The sequence below is a fragment of the Pteropus medius genome, unplaced genomic scaffold (assembly GCF_902729225.1).
Source record: "Pteropus medius unplaced genomic scaffold, Ma_sr-lr_union100, whole genome shotgun sequence".
Classification (NCBI taxonomy): domain Eukaryota; kingdom Metazoa; phylum Chordata; class Mammalia; order Chiroptera; family Pteropodidae; genus Pteropus; species Pteropus medius.
In genome coordinates this window covers 2,972,385-2,997,787 of record NW_024341894.1, presented here as the reverse complement: position 1 = coordinate 2,997,787, position 25,403 = coordinate 2,972,385, and the positions used below count along the sequence as shown (strand labels likewise).

General features: G+C 41.7%; 1 protein-coding gene across 2 annotated transcripts in view; it reads right to left on the bottom strand.

Annotated features, from left to right (window-relative positions):
- Window positions 1-25,403, bottom strand: part of GABBR2 (gamma-aminobutyric acid type B receptor subunit 2) — a 331,972-nt gene that overhangs the window by 121,936 nt on the left and 184,633 nt on the right. For both annotated transcript variants that reach the window (XM_039856048.1, XM_039856049.1), the window contains exon 7: window positions 10,880-11,116. In XM_039856048.1, coding sequence (XP_039711982.1) covers window positions 10,880-11,116 — 237 coding nt within the window. The remainder of the gene's footprint in view (window positions 1-10,879; window positions 11,117-25,403) is intronic.

Below are 25,403 nucleotides of genomic sequence, written 5' to 3'. Positions count from 1 at the left end.
TGAAGAAGACTTCCCTCCTGCTTAGCAAACTCACGGGCTAACGTACCTTGATGCACACTAAGTGGGTATTCTGGCCTCATGCAAAGAGAAGTACATGGGATGTATTATGCAGCTCTTTAAAATTGTTTTTCCAAGTCCAGGATCAAGGTGTCAGCAGGGTTGGTTCTTTCTGAGAGCTATGAGAGAGAATCAGTTCCAGGCCCCTCTCTCAGCTTTTGGCAGTTTGCTGGCAATCATTGGTGTTCTTTGACTTATAGTAGCATCACCCCATCTCTGTCTTCCTCTTCACATGGCATTCTCCCTCTGTGTGTGTCTGCCTCCAAATGTCCCCTTTTTATAAGGACACTAGCTACATTGGATTACCCTAGTCTAGCAAGACCTCATCTTAACTAATCACATCTGCAACGACCCTATTTCCAAGTAAGGTCACATTCTAAGGTACTTTGGGTTAGAATTTCAAATACAAATTTTTAGGGAGACACAATTTAACCTGTAACAGAGATTATTATAAGGATTAAATGAGAACGTATTTAAGAGCTTAACATAATTTTCAGCTATAGTGAGCATTCAAAACTATAGCCATTCCTATTGTCATGACATTTGTCATTACAGTAATAGTTACTATGACCACCATGTCACCGGCTCCTTCTTTAGTCTGTATCTCACAGGGACCTGGAGAGAGTCTGTACATAGGGCTGCTGTTGAAGCTCTCAGAAGATGATATACTCCCCCACACCGCTTTTCATAAGGAAACAGCTATTTTTTCCCCTGACTTGAGGAAGTCAAACTTGCAAGCTTTGGAAGGCTAGGCATCAATTCAAACAAATTACTAAACCACATTATTTTGATCTTTCAAATTTATCTGACAGCAGAAGGAGTAGGTTTCTTTCCTGTGCTGTACGTTATCTGCAGTCATTTGTAATTGTGTTCAAATAAATGGGGGCGGGGGGAGGGCAGCCGAGCAGCACTCAGAACACAAGATTTGGAGACACCTGCATTTAGAATCAGAAGACCTAGGATGCAGTTCTGAACTAGGTTCACCACAAACATACCGTGGGACCCCAGCATAGCTACTTTGCCTCACTGAGCTACAATCTCCTAATTCATTCCATCAACAAACATGCATTAAATGGACAAAGAGTCGGTATTATACAAGAGATTGGGGTACAGAGAGAATCATGGGTCCCAGTCAAAGGACTCCAGGATCACTGTCCAGTGGGAAGGGGTAGATGAACACACAGTAACCCAGGGTAGACAGGGTACAACACTGTCCACTACTAATATGGGGTGATTTGTTCCCGCTCTCTCTCTCGTGCATCCCACATGGTTGTTTGGACAGTAAGTCCTTGGGGGCAAACCTTGCACCTTACTCCTGCCTGGCCTGATCTGGCTTATAGGGAGTGCTGGAGATGCTGCTTGGATTAATGGAATACCTAAACAGTTAAGAACATGTGCTTTTGAATCAGCCAGATTGGGCAGTTTTGAGTAATTCTCATTCACTATCTATAGGATGTTGGGTAAATAATTTATCTTTGCTCAGCCTGTTTTTTAAAAATCTATAACATGGTCATTCATTATCTAAATTATCCATTCATTAAGCAAATATTAATCAGGTACCTACTATATCCCAGGCACCTGGTTCTAAGTCTCAGGGACATAGCAGAGAACAAAGCAGATAATGAATAAGTAAAATATGCAGCACATCAGATGGGGGAACTATTGTAAAGAAGAATGAAGGGGGTTGGAGTCGTCATTTTAAATAAGGTGTCAAGGAGGGCCTCAAGGAGTTGATGTGTGGACAGAGATGTGACATAGGCGAGAGCCAACTGCAGCTCACTGGAGTGTTCCAGGCACTTGGAATTACACATCCCCACATGGGTGGCTGTTCTGAGCATCACATTCAGTAATGTGTGTATAGTGCTTAGGATGCCAGGGAAGCAGTAGGAGCTCATTAATTGGTAGCTGTTATTAGCATTATGTTAATAAATGTAATTGTGTCAAGGAATGAAGGAGATAGACTATAAATATATTCTGTACATAGGACAGCCACACATCAAGGATTATTATTATTATAGTTGTTTATTACTTGCAATTACCTCTAGGAAAGGCTCCTGACAGTCTCCAGTGACAGAGGGCCCATCAGCAACTCCCCCTTGAGCTCTGGGACTTGAGCCCCAAAGAGATGCTGATGGGAGAGAGACTGGGAGATGAGTAAAGGATGGGTTTCTCTCCTGCCTCAGGAAAGAAGCAATGAGAGCCTCTCATCTCCTTCCCAACACACAGACACAGACACACAGATACACATACACACACACATACACACACGTGCACACACACACGCGCACACACACACACGCCAGGGAGATTTTCACAACTAAGGTGAAATAGTGACACCAGGTATCACAGCAAGAATATGGGAATTGCTATTAGCAACTTCAAAATCAGATTCCTGTTAATACCCTTGTTGTCAGTTCTGATTACTTATTGAATTGAATGAGGCTTTTTATAGTTTATAGAAGTCTGAAAGGCAGCAGAGTAGGAGAGTGAGACTGAGTTTCTCCGTCATGTGTGCTTCAATCCAATGAGATTAACTCAAGGTTATCAGTGTTTACTGAGCTTCTAGCAGGTGTAGAATGCTAGGGGAAGTACTGTGGGACCAGCGGGATAAGAAACTGTGGTCCCTGCAAGTCTGAGAGCTGCTAATTCATGGAGGAGAGAGATCTGGCTCTTCCACAGGCTGACTGCAACAAGCAAAATGCAACGGAGTATGACGGGGAGGCGTCTGGAACCTGGTGTGGGGGAGGTGATGGAGGAGGGCTGGTGCTAAACTTAATACACAGATAACAATTAGGTTACAGTAAAAATTTCCTCTTGAAAATTCTTAAATTTCCCACAAAAACACGTGAGTGTCTTAGATTGGGTCCCCAGAAGCCTGGGATAGGGGATCATCTGCAAGCAATTTATGAAGAACGTCTTCTCAGGAGAAACCTGTAGGAAGAGTGGAAAAGAGGAGGCCAAACTCGGATGTGGTTTCAGGGAAGGCCTAGCCTCATCCTAATCCCATGGGGACCTCTGGGAGGTGAATGGCACTGGTGGTGTACCACCACATCAGCCAGTCATTGCTGCTGGTTGGGCTGGGATGTAAGTCCCAGGCACTTCCAGGCCAAGAGGCTCCAATCACCTAAGATGTGAGTCACTGGCAGGGGCATTGAAGCAGCTGGGGGAAGAACAAACTGAACCAAACCCCTAAAAGGGATCCCAGATTTGGCTGAGGCACCAACAGCATCTGCTGCAGTTAGTTTTTATGTATAATGCTGAGTGGTAATTCTTAGGGCCACTGGAGTTTGAGCAGCACTGAGCTGGACTAAAGGGAGGAACAGAAGGAAGGCTGTGAGCAGATGCTTCCCGTTTTAAGGTGACTGTCAAAGACCGAGAGTGAATGGCAGCAGGAGAGAACTCAAAAGTGCTCCTGCTTACAGGCGTGGTTTAGTCCATCTTGTTTTGATATTAAACCACTACAATCTTAATACAAGTTAATAGGTTTGTTTATTGTTGAGAGAATTATATGAGATAATATATGTGAAATAGACTGGCCCTTAATAGGTATAGAATGATTGTTTGCTGGACTTGATTCTGAATATTGTTTGATTAGGCCCACATAAACTCACCAATATGATAGCAGTAGTAATAATACTAATAGTAATAATGATGATGCTGTTATTGGGTACTAAACATGAATGTTATCTTACAATAACCTTTTTAAGGTAGATTATATTTCCTTCCACTGTACAGAAAAGGAAACTGAGGCACAGAGAGGTAAATAATTTTCCTGAGGTCACACAGCTCTAAGTGGTAGACTGTGGCCTCTTTTTACTTGACCTTTCGAATTTGTATTTCCTGTTACAGTTCATCAGTGCCATGCCCCAGGCATTGGTGCATTTTATCTTAGTTTGAGAGTGGGCTGGTTTCCCTGAGAATAGAGGCAGAGAGATTATGTTCTCAAATCATCTCCTATGTTGTTTGTATGTGATGCAATTTCACTGAAACTCTCTGAGTCTGGGACGGGGTGGGAACAAGTAGGGTATAGACGAAGTTCTAGAAGGGTTTGCTGTTGATCCTGGTCAACAGTCAAGAAAGGCTCATGGAAGCAGAACCTTAGAATAAATGGGAAACCATGAGTGCCACTGGGAGCTGGCATGAGGCCATCGGACAAGCCCCATTTGGGGTCACACAAGAGACTTCACACTCGGACTGTTGCAGAGCTTCTGACAAATTCTGTAGTGATCGCCTTGAGTACAAAATTGAGAAACTGGCAGAATCATGAGAGTCCAGGGGCTGGAGTCATTACTAGTAGACTTGAGCAGCCCGCTAAGGGGTCAAATCTTGGATTGGAAAAGTTTTCTCCACTTTTGGTAGAGTTCCCAGTCCTCTGCTTCCCCACCCGCTGCCTTTATCTCACTCAAATTCAACCTAAAAAAAAAAAATCTATATGCTAAATGATGATATCAAATGTAAGGCACAAATGGGTGGCTGGTGGGAAGGCTGGAGGTTAGCTTTTGGTATTGGAGAAGAAACCCAGGACCCCAAAAGATTGGACAGGCAAGAGAGATGGGCCAACTCTAACAACATGATATTTAACTCATTTCTGTGTGGGTATGTGTGTGTAAAGTTTCCTATTTGAAAAAAATCAATTGCATGACTTCGGGATCATGGTAGGGCAGGGCACAGTGAATGTGAAATAAATGGGGGGTTCGCCAACAGTGTGATTTTCCTGGGATGAGGAATTTGGTGGTTTCCTCTAGCTATATGGTTCCAAGTACCTGGAGTAATTGGATTCCAACCAAACTGAGTTTACTCTATAATGTATGTTTCTCAGGCAAAACTTTGGCAGCAGGAGGAGAGTGGCAGTATTTGAAACTTTGTAGAGATAATTATTTTAAAATCATGCATACAAATTTGAAGTTTTAAGGGACACACTGGCAAGGGCTGGATTCTTGTTCACCAGCAACAAAAGCAAATAGATCAACAAACTGCAAATTGTCATCTGTTGTTCTTTGTCATCTTCTTCATGAAATCAATTTGAAGAAAACAGCCATTAAAGGTGACATGCCTGAACCTAAGGCGGCTGGCCTCTCCTGACGGATGTTAAATTGAGATGTCTAGACTCACAGCTGGCCGAGAGAGGATGGGCAGAGAATGAAGAATGGGTCTATTATTTAGAGGAACTTATAGGTCACCCTCTTTGCGGCTGTGATTACTTCCATATTAGGCCACCCACAGGGAATGAGGAGGCTGTCACAGGAAATAGGTTAGCAAGAATGGGCACTCTTTTCACAATCAAAGAGATACTCCCCAGGAGCTTCTTTCAATTTCTCTATGGCCAAATGATCTTGGAAGCCTCATAGCCCCGCACAAACCTGGTATGCATACCCCCAGTAACTTTCTAGGAAAAATATTATGCATATTACATTTTCATAATAGGGTATAATGAGATTTTATTAATTTAGCCTCTATCATAGGTGCCACAGACCAGATACAGTGTCATTTTAAAAGACAACTCAGAAGAAACATTTACCAAAGGGGGTATGCTGCTGTTAGAGCCATCACATCTTAGTCTGACATACCCAAAGGATTTGTTCACTTTGAGATCTGGGACATCATCCTTGTTTTAAGAGACTGAAAACTGAGAAGAATTTTAAAATGATCACCCAAAGGAAATTAGGGCTTTGATTTTCACCTGGATTCTTAGCACATGTTTTCAAACATGTTTTGAAGAGTATATCCTTTTTTTTTGATGAACTTAGTGCATCTGTGGTAGTAAATGGGTTCCTGGACCCAATTCCAATGTTTTGTGTTTGTGTGTGTGTTGGGGGTGGGGCGTGGCGGGGGCTTTCCCACACCAACGAGCAATTCTTGGACACCAGCAGGGCGTCTGAGAATTCAATGCAATTTGACACTATCTACCAGGAGACAGCATCAGATTCCACAGGTAAAGGGTTCAGTACCCAGGCCGCCCTCCACTTCCAATGATTACTTCTGACTTCAGACATGTGCTCCTGACTGATTGGCTATAGATCAGAGGTTCCCAGGACCCTTTCCTTGGGCTCCATTAATTTGCTAGAGTGGTTCACAGAACTCAGGAAACCAGTTTACTCACTAGATCACCGGTTTGTTAACAGAGGATATTAAAGGATACGAATCAACAGCAAGATGAAGAGATGCATAGGGAATGGTCCCAAAGGAGCTTCTGTCCTCCTGGAGCTTGGGGCCCAGTGCTGTGGCACGTGGAAATGGTCTGGTTCCCTAACCCAGAAGCTTTCTGAACATGTTCCTTTTGGATTTTTATGGTGGCTATATTACAGATGCATGATTGATTAAATCATTGGCAACTGGCAACTGATTCAACCTCCAGCCCCTGTCTTCTCTGTCTTCTCTCTCCTTTCCAGAGATAGGGTCAGAAGGTGGGACTGAAAGTTCCAACCCTCTAATCGCTCGGTTATCTCCATGGGTAACCAGTCCCCATCCTTAGGTGCTTTCCAAAAGCACCTCATTAACCTAACAAAAGACACCTTTATCACTCTCAACACTTAAGAAATTCGAAGGATTTAGGTTGCTGTGAGCCAGGAACCCAGGATGAAGACCAAATACATACATATGAGCAATATATGTTGGTCACCTGATTGGCCAAATATATATTTAATAAATCACAATATCACAGGTAGGAAAGCCTCAGTGGAAGAGTCTGTTAACCTACAGTATATCATGAGTGCTGGCAATGGGGAGTCAGCAGTGCATCCTGGCTCCCAGCACACGGCACAGGATGATCACCCACAGCATGGGCACCTTGCAATTACCCACACATGGAGTTTTGTTAACTGAACTTCAGGAAAATTGAAGACAGCTTCCTGGTCTTTATTCCTGTAAGCAGAATGGAGTTCTCCCTCAGGAAAATTGAAGACAGCTTCCTGGTCTTTATTCCTGTAAGCAAAATGGAGTTCTCCCTCCGAGGGCCTTGGGCAGACATTGGATACTGCCCAGCAAACATTCCTCTCCTTATCTATCTCCCCCACTGGGCGGGATATTTTGAGGGAAGGACCATACGTTATTCTTGTCTATGTTCTCAGCTCCCAGTACCCAGCATAAGGTCTACTAAAGGAGTGAATGAATGCAAGAACAAATATATCTCTGACATGTTTTAAATCAAAACGTGATGTGTGTGTGTGTGCGCACGCACGTGTGCACCATTGGAGCCCCAAGCAATTCTCAAGGCTGCTATTGGAGAATTACCTGGATTGCTTGTTAATAATGTGAATTACCTAGCCTTACTGCAAAGCCACTGTATCATAAGTTCTGGGGTAGAGCTGGGAAATCTGAATTTTTAATGAAGTTCTCTGGGAGATTCTTATGCATACTGAAGTTTGGGAATCATTGACCTAAACACACTCTGCTGAGCTGGGATTCTCGGAATTCCCTGGGCTTAAATAGCCAATGCTAGCCTGATGTTTTGGTCGCATGTTTGGCAGAAGAGGGGGTTCCAGGCGCAGAGTCCTTCTGAGATTTGAAGACAATAGAGAGGTTATAACAGGGCTGAAAATCAGAACTGTGCACTCAGGGAATTTGAGGCAGGCAGGATCCTCAGGCCATCGGTGTGCAGGTAGGAACACAGAATCCCATTTTTGGATGTTCCTGAGAAGGGTAGCCAGGAGGAGAGCTCCTTAAGAAGATAAAACAGAGTTGAGCCCCAAGCTAAGCCAGAGTCATAGTCTAGAATGCGTGGCAGAAATCTCTTCTTCAACACGCCAAACAGGAGCCACAGGCCCGGCACCCGCTGAGAATGTGCATACTGAATCAATTGAAATTGAGTCACAGATATAATTAATTTAATGTGTTTAAACGATTTTCCATATAGTAAACATGCTGAATGAGGGCGACCCAGAATAAAGTGTCTGCCTGAGAGTGGAAAAATGGATATTGTGTGTGCTGTATAATGAAAACCCTTCAGCGAATAGGAAATGCTTCCATTTATTTACACCGCCCCTGTTTCTTTCCTTTCTAACTCTTTATTTACGGCTGAACTTGGTCTTTTGTGGTCTCTTTGGATCACAGAGACACTTTTTATATTGTCAGAAGACGTCCTTTTTTTTTCCTGCTCAGAAGACAATTTTAATGAAACCTGTCTACAACCCAGTGACAAGCACAAATTAATATGTGACCAAGGGGATAAAAAGTGAAGGACCATTTCTCTCTTTCAATCTCTTTCTCAACTAAAGGGGGACTTGCACAAAGAGGAGGAGATGGTACTGAGCATAGTGGGGGCACAACCAATCTGAGCTACCATCCTGGCTTTGCTGAATCAATTCTTTCTGTATGACTTTGAAAACTCCCTGTCCATAGCTCAGATACTCATATACAACACAAGGGGATGGCATCTGAGGATCTTTCAGACTGCTTTCAGTTCTGACATTTGCTGAATTATGAGTCACAAACCAGAGCAGGCACAAACATGTGTCAAGGAATTTCCCATTAAAAAGAAACTCATCTTCGAGCCATGTAAAGTGAGTCAGGCAGTCTTATCTAATTGCTCATCAAGTAGGGATTATGAATTATTTGGCTTAGATGAAAGGGAGCACTTAGAAGCAGTTATAAATGATCTCCAACTAGGATACATCAGGCAAAATGCCGAGTTCTAGGATTATGAGAGACGGTAAAATGCTTCCTAGATTCTGTAGCTCTCTATCCAGCCATTTCTTCTTGGGGTATTCTATTAAATAAGAAGCAAAGTGTGAAAAGCTGACCTGAATAAGTAGACCCACATTTGGAGACAGCTCTGCTACAGTGTTATGGGTGGGGCCCCAGGTGAATCCAACCCCTCTCTAAGTCTCAGTCTATAGATTTGTATCACGAAGAGAAAGGACCTCCGAGGTCTTTGGTGCTCTGTGGAGCCTTTCACGGGGTGGGGATCTCAGGACTGTGGGGCGGGATGAGGTGGAAACTGTGGGAAGAGGAGGCTGAACAGACAGGGCTCTGGATTCCTCCTCTGTTCAACTGAGAAGCTCCTCTTTCATCTGTGTGATATACCAGGCACCATGTGAGATTTTATAATAAGAGTTCTGAGGATAAAAAAAAAAAAATTTTTTTTTTAAACCACTCGTCTGAGGAAAGCTGTTAAACTTTCCAGTCTGAATGTAGGCTGCACTATAAACACCCACTGTGCTGGTTCTCAAGCTCCAGTGAGCATTAGACTCACCTAGAGGATTTGTTAAACCACAGACGGCTGGACCCCAACCCTGGAGATTCTGATTCAGTGGGTCTGGGCTGGGGCTGGAGAATTTTCATTTCTAACCAGCACCCAGGGGACACTGGTGCTGCTGGTCAAAGCATACTTTGAGAATCATCTTTTAAGACAAAGGCCAGTCTCCTTAGCTTACCCCTTCAGTTGGGCTCCAATATACCTTCTCAGTCCAGTCATGCTCCTTTCCAATATTCCCTGCATGCACGCACATATTTCTCTGTTGCTCACCACACTCCATCTGGCCGGGCCGCCAGCCCCGTCTCTGCATGTCTAAAACACAGCTCACATGCTGCTTCTTCTAAAAGCCTTCTCTGACTTTTCTGCCGAAGGTCACAGAAACCCCTCTGGGCTCAAACAGTTTTTTGCTCCCCATGGTGCTAAGCACCTCTTGTTGTCATTTGTGTTCAGGTCTGGCCCCTGCATCTCGACCACAGTCTCTAGGACAGGGAGCCCATCTTACGCCCACACCATTGTCTACATCCCCAGCACCTGCACAGGTACTCAGCGCCTGGTCCATCAAGCCTGAGCGCACGCATGAAGGAATATGAACATTTAAGAAATGCACTGATCAACTCTTAATACCCTAAGAAAGACTGATTCTGTAAATGACTCTTTAAACTAAAACACAGAACAGCGCTTTAGTCTTTCAACCTGTTCTTTAGAGAAATTTTACATATTTCCTGGGAGCACAGTCAATGACAAATACATCATCATGAGACACAAATAACTACCACCTGTGTCCATTATGAGACAGTAGTATAATGTAGCAATTAAGAGCTAGACTCAATTCAAATCCCAGCTCTGAATAGCTGTATCGCTGTATTACTTAAATACTCTGAACTCCAGGCTCCTCATCTCTGATGGGGATAATATCAGCACCCACTTCCTATGGATGGCATGTGAATGCAATGAGACTGTTTTAACAATAAAAATCGTTAGCATTTATTGAGTGTCTACTATGCCTGACATTGTAGACATAATTGAGTCTAATCTACATAAAATGCTTATCTAGCACATAATAAGCATTCAAGAAAGAGTAGAGGTTATTATCATTGCTAGTTTTCCCAACTTCTATGTAAGACATATATTATTATCCCCATTTCTCAGATGAGAAACTTGAGGTTTAGAGCAAGTTGCTTACTCAACAAATTTTAGGAGTTTTTACTTTGTAATGGCTAATCTTTATAACTACCTCACAGAGTATTATTTCCATTTTGGGAATGAAAACTCTGTGTTTAAAGAAGGTAATTTGAAAGTGATGGTCCAAGATTTGAGTTTGACTTTGGGGCTGGAGCTTCTGCTGCCCACTCCACCTCACCACCTTATGAATTCTACCTGTTCTGTGTGCAGTCGACTCATCATGGCCTTTCTAATCCATGAGTTATAGAGAAGCATTTTCCCAACGTGTCAGAGAGCATCACTGCACCTCCCCTTTAGGCAGCCCTGAAATCCTGTGGCCCACAGGAAGTTATTTCAACAATCTGAGAGAATGGGTCCAGCACTGGAGGGTGTGTGACACAGCCCTTCTTGCCTTGTATATCTCCAAGAGGCACTAGAAAAAGCAGAGCCCGGGGGCCTGGGACTGACCGTGACCCCGAAGAAGTTGGTCTCATTCATGGCGTTGAGGATGATCCTGCCCAGCGTGTGGTCTGTGTAGTTGAAGTCCTGGATCCGCTGGTGTCGGCTGCTGGCGTGCAGCGTCTCCATGGCCCTCTGCAGCGTCTTGGCGATGACCCAGATGCCATCGTAGGCATATCCATGGAACTTACTGGGCCCCACACCTGACCGCTTATTGTTGTACTCTCTTTCATACTGCTGTGGAGTCTGGAAAACAAGGAGTCAGGGACACCAAGTTACAAACGGCAGGGACTTCAGGCACACGGCGCGAGAACTGAGACTCTCCACACATCCAGGCTCTTTGTGTGCATTATCTCATTTAATCCTGACAAAAAACATACAATGTGTACTATTATCACACCTGTTTTACAGATGAGGAAACTGATTCAGGGAAGCTGACTTGCTTCCAGAGTGGCAGGGCTGAGATTTGAACTCTGATTGTCTGGCAAAGTTAGAGTAAAAGAATAATGCACTCTAACCAGGGCTCCCCCTGATATTTGTGGGGCCTGGGGCTAGGGTACCAGTGGAAGCCCACATACATATGTCTAAATATGTAAGTTATAGACAAGTTGACAAACTGTTCAATAAAATATTTTCTATGTTCCCATCATAATAAATACATCTTCCCAATGATCTGGAAGGCCAGATTTGAATTCAGAATTCTGGGGCTCCTCAGAGCTTCAGGATGGACACAACAGCACAGGGGGAGCTGGCCTTGCTCTGTGGCCCACCCCTGCAGCCCAGCCAAGCTCAGTCCACATTGCCTCCCTCTTCCAGCATCAGTAGCCCCTTGACCACCCCAGAGATACGGTTCACCCTCAAGAGGGCTGACCCAGGCAAGAGGCTCTCCAGGCCCCAGTAGTGGCTCCAGCCATTTGGGCAGGGAACTCAGGGCATGCTCTAGGAGGGAGAGAGGTGTAGTCTCTGGGCAGGCATGTCCCGGTGGTCTTGTGGATTCTGAGCCCATGGGCCCTGAAGGCAGCCCTCTCAGAGCATGGGGCCTACGGAAGGTCCCAGGTGCCCAGACGTAAGGGCTGTTCTGATCCTACAGACCTCCTCCTCTTTCCTCTTCCATAGGATAGCAGGGTCTGTGAATAACCTGGCCTTTTAAAAAAAGATTTTTTTTCTCCCATTGAACTGAATTTCATAAAAAATTTCATTGGTGATATTAACATTCTGATTGTGGTCATGAAGTACTGAAAGTACCTTTTTACTCCAGTCCCTGAGGCTTACACATCCAAGTGAATATCCCAGGGAACCTATTACCCTCCGCCCCCATGGCCTTTTCTCAAATCACTTCTGGCCTCCTCTGCCAGAAATGTCATCAGAGCCCATGGCTTAGTTTTTGGAAAAACCCTCTTTGGGGACAAATTACATGTAGAAAACATCTATTCACTGTCAGTTTATACTGGGAAGAGCCCTTAGATGCAGTTACACATGTCTCCCCTGCCCTCCACCCAGCCTGAGGCACAGAGAAGTTCAGAGATTTGTCCAAGGTCACACAGCTTGTGTTTGTGTGTGCGTGCATGCACACATATGTGTAGCTAGACCAGTCGTATTCCATCTCTGCTACTTCTCTCAGTTTTGACTTTTGAGGCATAATTGCTTTTTGGAAACCACCCAGAGTGGTTTGGAGCCATGCCTAGTACATAGGAGGGCGGTGAAGATGAGCCATCGAAGGCTGGGTTGTCCCATGGCTTGAGCCTGAATCTCTTGCCCTTGGCATTAGCGGAGCGGGGTCACTGGAAACGGCCAAGACCCTCCCACTGTGGGCCATGCAGGAGAGCAATCCTGCCTGACCAAATGTGAATGCTGGTGTCCCAGCAACAGATCCACCTTCTTCTTTTTTGTTTCAGCTCCTGTTAGATGACTCAGGTTTTATCCCTGTTTATGGTTTTCCTCAGAAATGCATCATGTCCAGCCATCACATTCTGTTCATCACTCAAAATACACAGCAGAAACTCTCTTCAAACCAAGGGTTCTTCAAGGAGACTGCACATTCTCCAGCCCAGCTCAGCCCCTTCTCACGATTAATCACACCCCTTCCCACAGAACGTCCCCGTGGGCTGGCTTTCTGCAATCATCCTTGGCCATTTCACTCCTCCTGGGGGAGCACAAAATGGTCCATTAGGAGGCTCTGTCTCTTCCTTAAACCTTTTGGGTCCTTCAATCACATCACGTTTGTTCGCACCTCAGGGCTTCTGCACTAGCTGTTTCCTCTGCTAGCAATCTTCTTCCCCGTATCTTTGCATGATATTCTCGGCATTCAAATGTCAACACTTGTCACTTCTCAGGGACAGCTTCCCTCACCCACTCTTTCTGAAACCCCCTCACCCAATGCATTCTCTATCCATTGGTTTTATCTTCTTTAGTGTACTTTTCATGTCCTCCTATTTTCCTACTTATGTGTTTGCTTGCTTATTGTCTGTTGTTCTACCCCTCTTCCCCCCAACTATAATTAAGCTACGCTGGAGTCAGACCTGCCTTCATCTCTGAGGTATCTTCAGAACCCAAAACAATACCTACAGAGACCCTTTCTCAGCATTAGATTTTCCATACAAAAAATGAGGAGGTTGGACCAAGTGATCTAGAAGTTTCCTCTCAGGAATAGAGACAAGAGTGTGGCACAGTGATAAGAACACAAGACCTGCTCTCCAGCCTCAGCTCTGTGGTTTGCTAATTGTGACCTGGGGTGGGATCCTATCTCTCCCAGGCCTCTGTGTCCTCCCTTGTTGGGTTCAGTGATATAAAGCTCACAAAGTGACTGGTCCAGGACATGGTAGGTGCCCACGAATACCAGCCATTGCTATTAAGAGTACAGGTCCATGATGTGAGTGTGGGTTGCTCAACCTGGCACACAGCACGGCTGCTTACCCAGGGAGCCCCGAAGACCCCAAGACTGTTCCAAGCGGGAGTCGGCAGTCCTCCAATGTGTAGGCAGCCTACCTTTACTTCCTTAACAATATCTAGTTATTGGAATTTAGGCAAAAGCATCCGTACATCTAAATTTTCTCAACACACATTGGTAATTATTATTTTTCAGAATAAATTTCCAGAATATAATTGCCGAGGCAAAGGGTAGAAAAAACTTAAAACACCATTTACACATATATATAGGGGTAAAATATTCTCCCCAAATATGAAAAGTTAAAATCCACTGTGTATGAGAGTACTCATTTTTCCTGCATCTTTGACAATAACAGGTATTTTAATTTTAAAAGTCATTGTCAGTCCATTAGCTTAAGAAAAAAAGTATATTTCTTTTTAATTTTAATTTAGATTTCTCTAATTAATGATTAGAGTGAGTTCCTTTGAAATATTGATGGGCAATTTTTATTTCTTAAGTGCATTTCCTTTTTATATCATATTGCTATGGAAATAGTCACAGTTTTTAATGTTTTAATGTGTCCTTGTTATTTTCCCATCTTTTACTATTTGGCTATATTTTTCTTTGATTTTTAAATGCAATGTGAGTCTATTTCTGGTTAATTCTGCTATTGGCTATTTAAAAAGTATTAAAAATTATTCGAATGTGTATTTCTTTAATTAATTGCTTCAGGCATAAAATGATGAGGCCCCTTTGACTTCTCGTCTCCTAGATTTTGCTCCTGTGAGCTTTTTTCTGATGCATACAGCGCATCTGAGGGCTGTTGGTGTCTGTCTTTGCGTCCTGTTTGTTCAACCTAATGATTACATTCAAATGACGTTACCAGACCTCTTCCCCATCCAGAACATGCCACTGGGGGCATCCTTTAAGGTTTCCGTGATGCTCTTAAAGTTGGGAGTCCAGACCTGAGTGTGGTCTCATCAGGGGGTAAATGAGTGCCATTTTTAACTTCCTTGATATAGTTTATAGGGGTTATTTTTTTGTGGGAGGAGATCATACTGTTTATTCAATTTGATCTTAAGACCAACACAAGGCCCTATATATCCTTTTTACATGTGTGCTTGTAAGCCGTATCTTATCTATCTCAAAGACTGTTCTTCATTCCACGGACGAGGGGTCAGAGGTGCAGGAGTGAAGAACCCTGGAAATATGGCTGTTTACCCTATTTCTGTGGGCAGAGTCCTTGGAATTGGACACAAGTGTAGCTAAACTCTGAAAGGTGACCTCATTCTTACTGTCTTTGCAAGCACCGAACTGAAATTTTTGCTACCACCTTATATCACAGGCCATTCATTACCTCCCAGGTAAAGCCAGAACCAATCTCCCTTGGGTAAAACAATGACAGCAGGAAGAAACAATTGTCTGAGGAAAAGTAATAGTTGTTCTTAAAGCAGGCCTCCAATTATTCAGAGCAGAAGAACTTCTTGCATTGTAGAGCTGACACTGAAAGCTGATTAATTACTCATTATCTGAAGTCAAATTTATGAGATGCTAAAAGTTTCTGAGAAAATAACTTTATATAGAGCGTCCCAATTACTGACAGGTTGTGCTCCAACATATTTTTGAAAGGCAGTTGTTGGAACTTGGAACATATTTTCCCACAGAAACTATGTTATAAATAGCGGTTAGGTTCCCAGGCTAGCCTACACAAGCTTGCTAACCCACAATGTGACTAAACCTTATGGGTTTGTCATCCCAACAGAACCAAGTGGAGTCTTACTTTCTGAGAGAGGGGAGCCTAATGGACTGAAAAGAAGTGAAGGAGGACACATCTCCTTCCACATCGCCAACTGCTACCCCTGCAGCAGTAAAATTGGCAGAATTTCACCCTAGAATTCCTTGTGGGAGGCTGGAATTCACAGGGTCTCATTCAGAAGGTACACTAGGGGATATTTAGTATTGGTTCCTATACTTCAATTTGTACTTCACCTGGAGCTTGGTAATAATGCAGATGCCAGGGCCCTATATTTAGTTTTAGTATGTCTGTGAGCTAACTTAGGTATCTGTATTTTTTAAAAATTTCTAAGATTTCAAGAATATATAAATCAGTTACCACTGATTAAGCCCCTCCTACAATTTGATTGGATCTGTTCAATAGCAACTTCCAGGTGTTTGTCGAGCTCCTTCTGAGACTCTTCTAGTGTTGGGAAGCTCACTCTCTCTTCAGGCAGAGCCTTCCACTGAAGGAATGCCTGATGTCTATGAAAACTATTCTTCCAGATGCAAAGTTTACATCTATCTCCCTATAACTTATATTCAACATGCTGCATCTTCCTGTGATGCCACAATAAACATGTCTGCTCCCTCCTATGCACAATAGTGCCCCCAAAGAGCTGAAGACAATGATATGCTTACCGAATCCCCAATGGATTGTTCTCCCCGTTTTGAGAAAAATAATCTCAGTTCAGACTTCTATGCTGACTATGACAAAATAGCTTATATCAGACCAAAGCTTTCATGAAAAACATTCAGAAAAGAAGAATAAAATATAAAGGGAGCTATTCAAGGGCACCAAAAGCAACCAGGACATCCAGGACTTAAGAAGCCAAGATTCTGGAGAGAAGAGAAATGCTTTGAGAAGAGTCCAACATTCTTTGCTGTTTCCCCTTGAGGCATTTGCTGATTTGTAAGGCTAGTTGTAGAAACAGAAAGAATCGGATCAGGATTTTCAGCAGTTCTGCAGGGAGGGGAAGACAAAAACCTGTAGTTCATGGCTATATGGGCAGCAAGGCTTGTAGGTCAAGGTCTCATAGGAAAAGGAACCACAAAAAAGTGAGCCCAGTATGTAGACTAGCATTTGTACTTGAAATATTTAGTGATAACTAAGCTTAATAAAACAAGAGGGTGAGAACACAAGCAAAAAGTAGTTGCTGAGGGGCTAAGCAAATAAGCAGAAGTGTTTGGAGTCTCAGAATATCAGAAAGACAAAAGCTGGAATCCAAGGCCAGTAAACACCCCAGAATTTCAGTTGAGAATATTGAAAGACAAATTCCAGGAATAAGGGCAAACCAAAGTAGACCAGACCTTACAAAAACTAAAACCAAGCCTGGAATCATCTCATTTCTTGTCTGGATTAAGGTATTCTGCCCCATTCTAGCTGTCTGCTTGAAGAGAAATAAATCTTTTTGGAGGAAGATAACACCACCTGTAGCCACTTCAGCTTTTCATATCCAAGACAATTAATCAAATTTACCAGGTATACAAGGAGATAAAACCACATAATTAAAAAAAAAAGACAAGAAAGGAAAGATGGATGGAAGGAAAGGGAAAAGGAAGGAAGGGAGGGAGGAAAAGAAGAAAAACCGGCAATAAAAACAGACCTACAGCTATAGCAAGGTTTATATGTTCAAAAACATAGATTAAAAGATACAGAATATCACCAGAGAACTGGAACCTATGAAAAGAAAGAGAATAAAATGAAATTTCTTAAAATCAAAAATACAATAACTGAAATTAAGAGCTCAATAGATAGATAAAGCAGCTTATTAGACACAGTAGAAAGTAAGTTAGTGAACTGAAAGAAAGCTTTGTAGTAAATATTCAGACAGAAACAGAGAAGGAGAAAAGAATATAAAATAAGAAATTAATATGAGATATATGGAATATGTTGAAAATGTATAGCATAGGTATAATTGGTGTCCTAGAATGTGAGGAAAGAGGGAATAGACAAAAGCAATATTAAAAGTGATATTATAATAGAATTTCTCCCAAACATACATTAATTCAGATTCATAAAGTTCTATAAAGCACTGTGAACTCCAATCAAGATAAATCCAAAGAAACTCTCACTTCAGCATAGCATTGTAAAACTGCTGATAATTCAAGCAAAGGTAAAATCTTGAAAGGAGCTAGAGAGAAAAAAAGATGAACTATCCTCAAAAGAACAAGGATAAGTCTGTCGACTGACTTAATAGAAACAATGAAGCCAGAGGAGAATGAAATGACATCCGAAATTACTAAAAGAAAATAACAGGTCATCTAGAATTTTACACCTAGTTAATGTATCTCTAAAAATTAAGGGGGACAGAAAGACATTTTTGGATAACCAGAAACAGAATTTGTCTTCAGCAAACCCACAGTAAGAGAAAGACTAAGAGGGGTTATTCAACTAGAAGAAAAATGATCATAAACAGAAAAACAGAAATGCAAGGAGAAATAAAAAGTAATGGAAAATGTAAATATGTGAGTAGATCTAAATGAAAAATGATATCAAGGCTAAGAACATTAAAAACAATCTTAAAGAAGAAGTATAAAGATGAAGGACTTACACTACCAGGTATCAGGTCTTATTATAAAGCTTCAATTACTAAGGCAGTGTGGAATCAGTTAAAACATAGGCAATTAGACAAATGGGAAAAAAAATAGAAAGTCCAGAAGCAGATTCACACTATATACAGTCATTTAATTTGTGACAAAGGTGACACTGTAGCATAGGGAATGGGGACGATAATGGACTTTTCAATAAGTGGTCCTGAACCAGTTGGTTATCCATATTGAAAATATTAACCTTAATCTTACCTCAGACCACACATAAAATCAATTCCATGTGGATGCTATCTCTAAATGTGAAAGGTAAAACATAACATCTAAAAGACAAGCTAGGAAAATATCTTCATGAGCTTGGGGGTGGGGCATGGGCAAAGATTCTTAAACAGGACACAGATATAATAATCATAAGGAAGACTAATAAACTGGAAAACACTAGAATTAAAAATGTCTGCGCATCAAATACATCATTAAGAGAGTGAAAGATAAAGTACAGAATGTGAGAAGATATATGTAGTATGCATAACTATCCAAGAATTAATGTTCAGAATATAAAAAGAATTTTTACAAATCAATAAAAAACAGGTAGAGAACCTGAGTGGAAAAACGAGCAGAAGACTTGAATTGGCAGTTTATAAAAGAAAATATCAAAATGGCCAATAAAGATATAAAAATATGCCCAACTTTATTAGTCATCAGAGAAATGTAAATGGGATACCATTACACACTCACTAGACTGGCTAGAATAAAAAAGATTTTCATAGCAAATGTGGGTGAGCATGTGAACCAACTGGAACTCTCAATCACTGCTGGTGACTGTGTAAATTGGTGCAATCACTTTGGAAATCTGTTTGGCAGTGTCTACTAAAGCTGAATATAAGCATACCTTCTACCCCTAAGTATGTACCAATAATAATTTGAACATATATACACCAAAATACATGAAATATCTAAAAATAAATCAAACAAAATACATGTAAGAATTCTGCACAGAAAATTATAAAATATTTTTTGAGAAAAAAATTAAAGAAGATCTAAGTAAATACAGAGATATACAAAATTCACGAATTGGAAGACAATAATATTAAGATGTCAGTTTTCCTTGAATTGATCTACAGATTAAATAAAACCCCAATAAAAAACAGAGCAGGTTTATGTATATGTGTGTGCAAACTGATAATCTGATTCAGAAATGTACACAAAAATGCAGAGAGACAAAAATAGGTAAGAACAACTATGAAAGGAGAGGGAGGCCTTGTTACTAGTTGTGAAGATTTATTACAAAGCTACAGTAATTACAATAAAGGCATTTTGGTGAAAAAACAGACAAACTAATGGAAGAGAAAAGAAAGTTTAGAAATAGAAACAAATATATAGTCATTTAATTGATGATAAAGGGAATATGGAAACAGTGTGGAAAAAGATGGACTTTTCAATAACTGATAATGAATTGATTAGATATCTATATGAAAACTAAAGAAGAAAAAGAATCTTGATCCTTATCTCACATCATACACAAAATTAATTCCAGGTTGACTGCAGATCTAAACGTAAAAGATAAAATAATAATACTTCTAAAAGACAAGAGAAGAAAATATCTTCATGACCACGGGGTAGGTTTCATTAAATTAACAAATTCCTGTTTATTAGCAAATACTGTTTAGAGGACTTCAAGGCAGCTGAAGACAATGGAAACTGTGCATTAATTAACCTGCCCAAACTATACTAAACAGCTTTACAGCTACCAAAATTCTATATAAGATCATACTCTCATCAGTAATTAAAGATGGGGAATACCAAAACTACAAAATCACTGTGAATAAAGAAAAAAAATCAACAAATTCCAGCACTTCAGTCACTTATGCCTTTGCCCCACTTTTGCTCTGCTGCAAGGTTTGTGGCATGCAAAAGCGGCCTGGGAAAACTGTGGGAAAGACAGAAGATGGGAGCTACTTAAGAACAAGATGGAATAACTACCAGCAAGACTAATTTACCCTAAATCTGAAGATACTAAAAAAGTTACTGGACAGGTCAGAACACTTACTACAGGAAAGAGATTTCAAAGTATTTACCAAGGGATGTACAATAATGTTCAAATAGCCAAAAATTAACCCAAATGCCCCATTAAATGAATTGTGTATAGTCATACAGTGGAATACTATATAGCAGTGAAAATGAATAAATGTCTACATGAAACGACATAAATTAATCTCACTAACATAATTTTGTGTGAAAGATGGAAGGCCCCAAAGAGTATATACCATATGATTTCATTTATTCAACGTTCAAAAACAGGCATCGTATGGTGACCGAAGCTAACAGGATGGTTACTTTGGGCCGTGGGTATTGAATGGGACAGGGTATAATGATTACTGTTAGGTTGCTAGTAATTTTCTTTTTCTGAAGTGGCTAGTGGGTTCATGGGTGTTCTAGTTAACTAAAAACAATCATTAAAAACAAAAAGTAATCCCAATTCCTTTGGCTGTCTTCCCCTCACGTGACTTGGAGTTATGAACTCATTATCCATCCCCACTACTCCTTTCTCCTGCTCCTGAGGCTCCTATTTTGTGTTTCACACTTTGCAAGATATTTCTTCTGGTATTATCTCATCTAATGCTAATAAATTTGTAAAAGAGATATTATTACTCTAGTACTATAGATGAGAAACAATTTCAGAAAGGTTAAACGAATTGCCCAATGTCACTGTATCACTATTGATTAGGTTCAGTTGCATCTAACAGAAAAAAAGTATCAGTGTTTTAAATGAGATAGTTTATTTATTTCTCATGTGAAGGATGTCCATGGGTAGGCAGTGCAGGGCTGCCATGGCAATGCCACAAGGAATCAGGGACCCAGGCTCTATTTTTATGCTCTACTATCTTAGAATAAATTTTTCTTCTCAAGGTCACCTCTTGATCCAAGATAGTTACTAGAACTCTATCCATCTTATTCATATTCCAGGGAACACAAAGGAGAAGGAAAAAGAAGGGCAAACGGCCCCCTCAAAGGAACCTTTCCAGAAGTCCCATTTAGCACTTCTCCTTATATCTCATTGGCCAGACTTAGAATCCTGGCCATATATAGCTACATGGGAGGCTGGGAAACGTTCATTTTTCAACTGGGTGGCAACATACGTAGTTAAAAACTAGAGTTGTATTACTGAGGAGGAAGGGAAGTTATGGCTATTGGTATGGACAATTAGATGTCTTCAAGCTTCACCCAGCTGGGAAGTGGTGGGACCAAGATTCAAATCTAGCCAGTGCCCTTATTGCCTATGACCACCACACCCTTCCTCCTGAGCCCATGTTCCTCTGTCACACTGCCTGTCTCCTATTGAATACCCAGTGAAGACAACAGGAGCTTTGTGAGGACTGTGGAGGGCAGAGGCAGCAGCATTGTGAAGCTTGGCTCCCAAGGAGCCCTCCTGCTTTCCCATGGTCCCCTTCTTCCCTTCCTCCTCTCTCGAGACAGAGATTCCCTAAAAGCTCCATGTTATTTGTCACAGTGCTCCAATGGCAGTGACAATGAGATGCGTACAGCATTCCGTGGGTCCTTGGCTCTAAGTTGAGGACTCACTAGATTTGTGTTTCTTCCAATTCTGTGGGATAAACAGTTGCTGGTGGTCATAGAAGCTTCTTGCTTGAAAACATTATGAAACTCTTCCAGAGAATGAGCTTGTGCCTTTGATGGAGGGTTGAGGTCACCTCTAAGGTCTGCACAGGTTCCAGGGTTCTGTGAACATCTCTAGCTGGTGCTTGGCCCAGCTCTGTGTCTCAGTGGGGAAACTATAACAGGAACGTATCCTTATCGGCAAGGCTGAGCCATCACTGGAGAGACCTGGCCAGAATCACACTCACTCACCATGGAAATAAACCCAATGGGACTTTGAAAAGTGAAAGCTGACACTGGACATCACCGATGTCAACAGAGTCACTTTGGGGGAATAGAGTAGTGATGGGGGACCTCAACAAGGAGAGCCAAAGTAGGTGTCAGAGGCTGTTGTCGTGAGGCTCCAGAAGACTGAGTTCTGAATGTGCTCGGGAAGCCCGAAGGTCTGCACTTGTCTCATCATTAGAATTTCCAGTGGGAAGGGACTGATGGACGTGCTTCAGAGGGAGAACATGACCTTGTTATTTCTCCTACCAGAAATCTCCTGGGTGCCAAAGAACAATCTGGGGATGGCTTGATGCTAGAGACAGGCATGTGGAAGAGAGAAAACTTGGTGAACGTATTCCAAGAGGGAAAATTTGTTCCACCTGATTCTGCCACGGTTTCTCTCAGGGGTCACCTTTATCCTGGGGATTCCAGGGTTTAACGTTGTATAGCTTGCTGTAATCGCCCAATTCCGCTTTTACACAGAGTCAGAGAATTTAGCTGTTAAAGGACCGCAAGAGTTTATCTGGTCCAAATCTCTCACTTTTAGTTGAGGAAACTGAGGCCTAGGGAGGAAGAGTGAATAATTGAGGTGGCAGATGAACTGGTGGGAATGCAAGGATTTGTGCAGATCTCCTAATTACCAGACCTGTGTGTTCCTGTTATGCCACTTACCAATACGGACCTTCTGAGACACCACAGAAAGGGCTGCTTTGCATATGTTCTGTTCCCGAGCATGTCACACGTTTAGAAAGACAGCACGCTAGAGGGGAAGGGGCACTGAGTGGGGAACTGGCAGTTCTGGCTTCAGGTCCTGGATCTCTTCCTGACCTTCTGGGTGATTGTATCAGTTTCCCGGGGCTGCCATAAAAAATTTTTGACAGACTGGGTGGCTTAAAACAACAGGAATTTACTCTCTCTCAGTTCTGGAGATCAGAAGTCTGAAACTAAGGTGTTGGAAGGGCTGGTTCCTTCTGGAGGTTCTGAGTGAGAATCCGTCCCATGCCTCCCTCCTAGCTTCTGGTGGCTGCTAGCAATCCTTGGCACTTCTTGTCTTGTAGATGCATCATTGCCTCTTGTCTTCACATGACCTTCTTCATTTGGCAAGTCCCCTTCTGCCTGTCTCTTATAAGGACACTTGTCATCTGTTTAGGGCCTACCCGGGTAATCAAAGATAATCTCATCTCAAGATCTTTAATTACCACTGCAAAGACCCTTTTTCCAAATAAAGTCATATCTCAGGTTCCAAGGTTTAGGATGTGGATATATCTCTTTAGGGATCACGATTCAACCCATTATAGGGATCTTGGAGGTGTCTTTTCTGCCCCTTAACTTCTCAATATGTAAATAGTGAGAATGGCAAGAACCTGTTGACTTGGGATGTTTCTACAAGTGTTTGCTTGTCTTCATGGACACTGAAGGACCCCTAAATACAGGCATCACCCCCACAGCCTGGAGACAGACTACTGTCTCCAGCAGTCATGTAAAATGCGAATTCGAATTCAAGAAACAGTTTTTGACTCTCTAGAACTTCCTTTGACTTTTGAAGGCTGGCTGGGGAAGCTGGCTTGTGGCAGACCACAAATAGGAATGCTTTGTTAATCTGGGTCCCACACCCTGAGGAGAGAGCATTCAACAAGAGCACATGCGCAGGATGGGCTGAGCATGGGAGGGGTCTTGACAGATACAGTCTGTACAGGGCTAGGATCAGGGGGAGGTGAGTGAGGTGCTCCCTTCCAGTCCAGAATTTAAGAGGAAGCCAAAACCCTCAGTAATCTACATTAACAGTATTTTCATAAATCAAAACTAATGCAAAAAAATCCATGCTGAATAAAATATCGAAATTTTAAATGAAGATCTGATCCTGTAATCGTGTGACTCAGATCACTTAGCTCACTCTAATCCTGGTCCTGAGAATCTTGTCTTTATTTAAAATTTTGATATTTTATTCATCATGGATTTTTTTGCATTAATTTTGAATATTAAAAATATTGCATTTAAATATTTGAGGTTTTCAGCACCCCCTTAGATTTTGCCCTTAGTCTCAGCTGTGGACTATGAGTTACAACTGGAGGGATAAGCTGTTTAATTTGGACAAGGTCCCTACCAATAAGACCTATCCGGGCCCAGAGGAACCAGTGGTGGAAAGTAAGAAGTAGTGAGTCCTCTGCTACTAGAAAGATCTGAGAATCTGATAAAAGTCTGGTCTAAATGATTTTTAAGTGAGACCTGAGGCTCTCTGATTGCAAGAGGCAAAAAGGTTGTAGATGTCCCCATATGACTTTAATCATCTTATAACCTTGGGATAATGCTGCCTTTTGCCTCAGAAGACTGTGGGGACAAGGGCTGGGTCTGCTAAAATTTTGGAAGCTGCCTCGAGCCGAGAGCCTGCCTCTGTTCTGATAGCACTGCCCCATCCTGGGACACCCAAGAGTAAGTAGGTCATCCACACCGTAGGGTATATCCCCAGGAATAGCACAAGGTGTCCTATTCAGGGGCATAACAATGTAGGGGTGAAATCAGCCTCTTCATTAGCCCCAAATAAAACAAAATCAAAAATTAAAAAGGGAAATCAGTGACCTACAAAATGACGATATTATAAAGTGAAAATATTTTCTCCAAAAAACACTGCAAAAAAATGATCTTCCTAAAATGCATTCCTGTGCACAGTTCACATCCGTGGATGGTTTGCCCACTCTGGGTCATATCCAGGCACCTGAGAACGACATTTGAGGTCTTTTTCATGGCGTATCACCCTCACTTAGCCTCACAGATCTCATGGGTGATCATTTACATCTTTGATCTTCATTAAGCCTCTCAGTTTAATTATTATACTGTCTGCTTGCATGGATTTTTTTTCTGTTAGTTTTCGTATTTTCCTCAAATTTTATACTATTTTTTAAATTCAAGTATAGGGTATCCCTGGACCAAGCATCTTCTAATAAACTGCAAACTTTAACACTTTTAAGAATAACACTTACTGAAATATAATGAGTTCTTTCTACCTATTATTCAGCATCTCAAAATCTTTTTATATACTCATTGATTTTGGTATAAAAACATTTCTTTCAACCTTTTCTAACCAGTGTTTTTCTAGGATCTCTCAGATGCCAGCATGACCTAAGAGTTGTTTACAAAATGTGTCCTAGTGATTTGCCATATTTTTGACAAATCAATACATCATTCTTGTTGAACTGGCTCTAATTGAGATTAAAAAATGGATAAAAATAATACATATACATTTTACTATACATGAAGTTTATTCTTTAAATGAAATTGGGCCTGTAAGAACGCTGGAGTTGAGTGGAGAATTTAATAATCTGAGCTCTGAGAAAACAGAATAGAATTACGTGTACTGCTATACTGAATTTTGGCTGGCAGTTAAAATTGAGAGATGGATGTTAACCATCTTCACCAGGACTGTTATCACCTGATTCTTGAGAACACTTACACTGATGGAGAATGGTG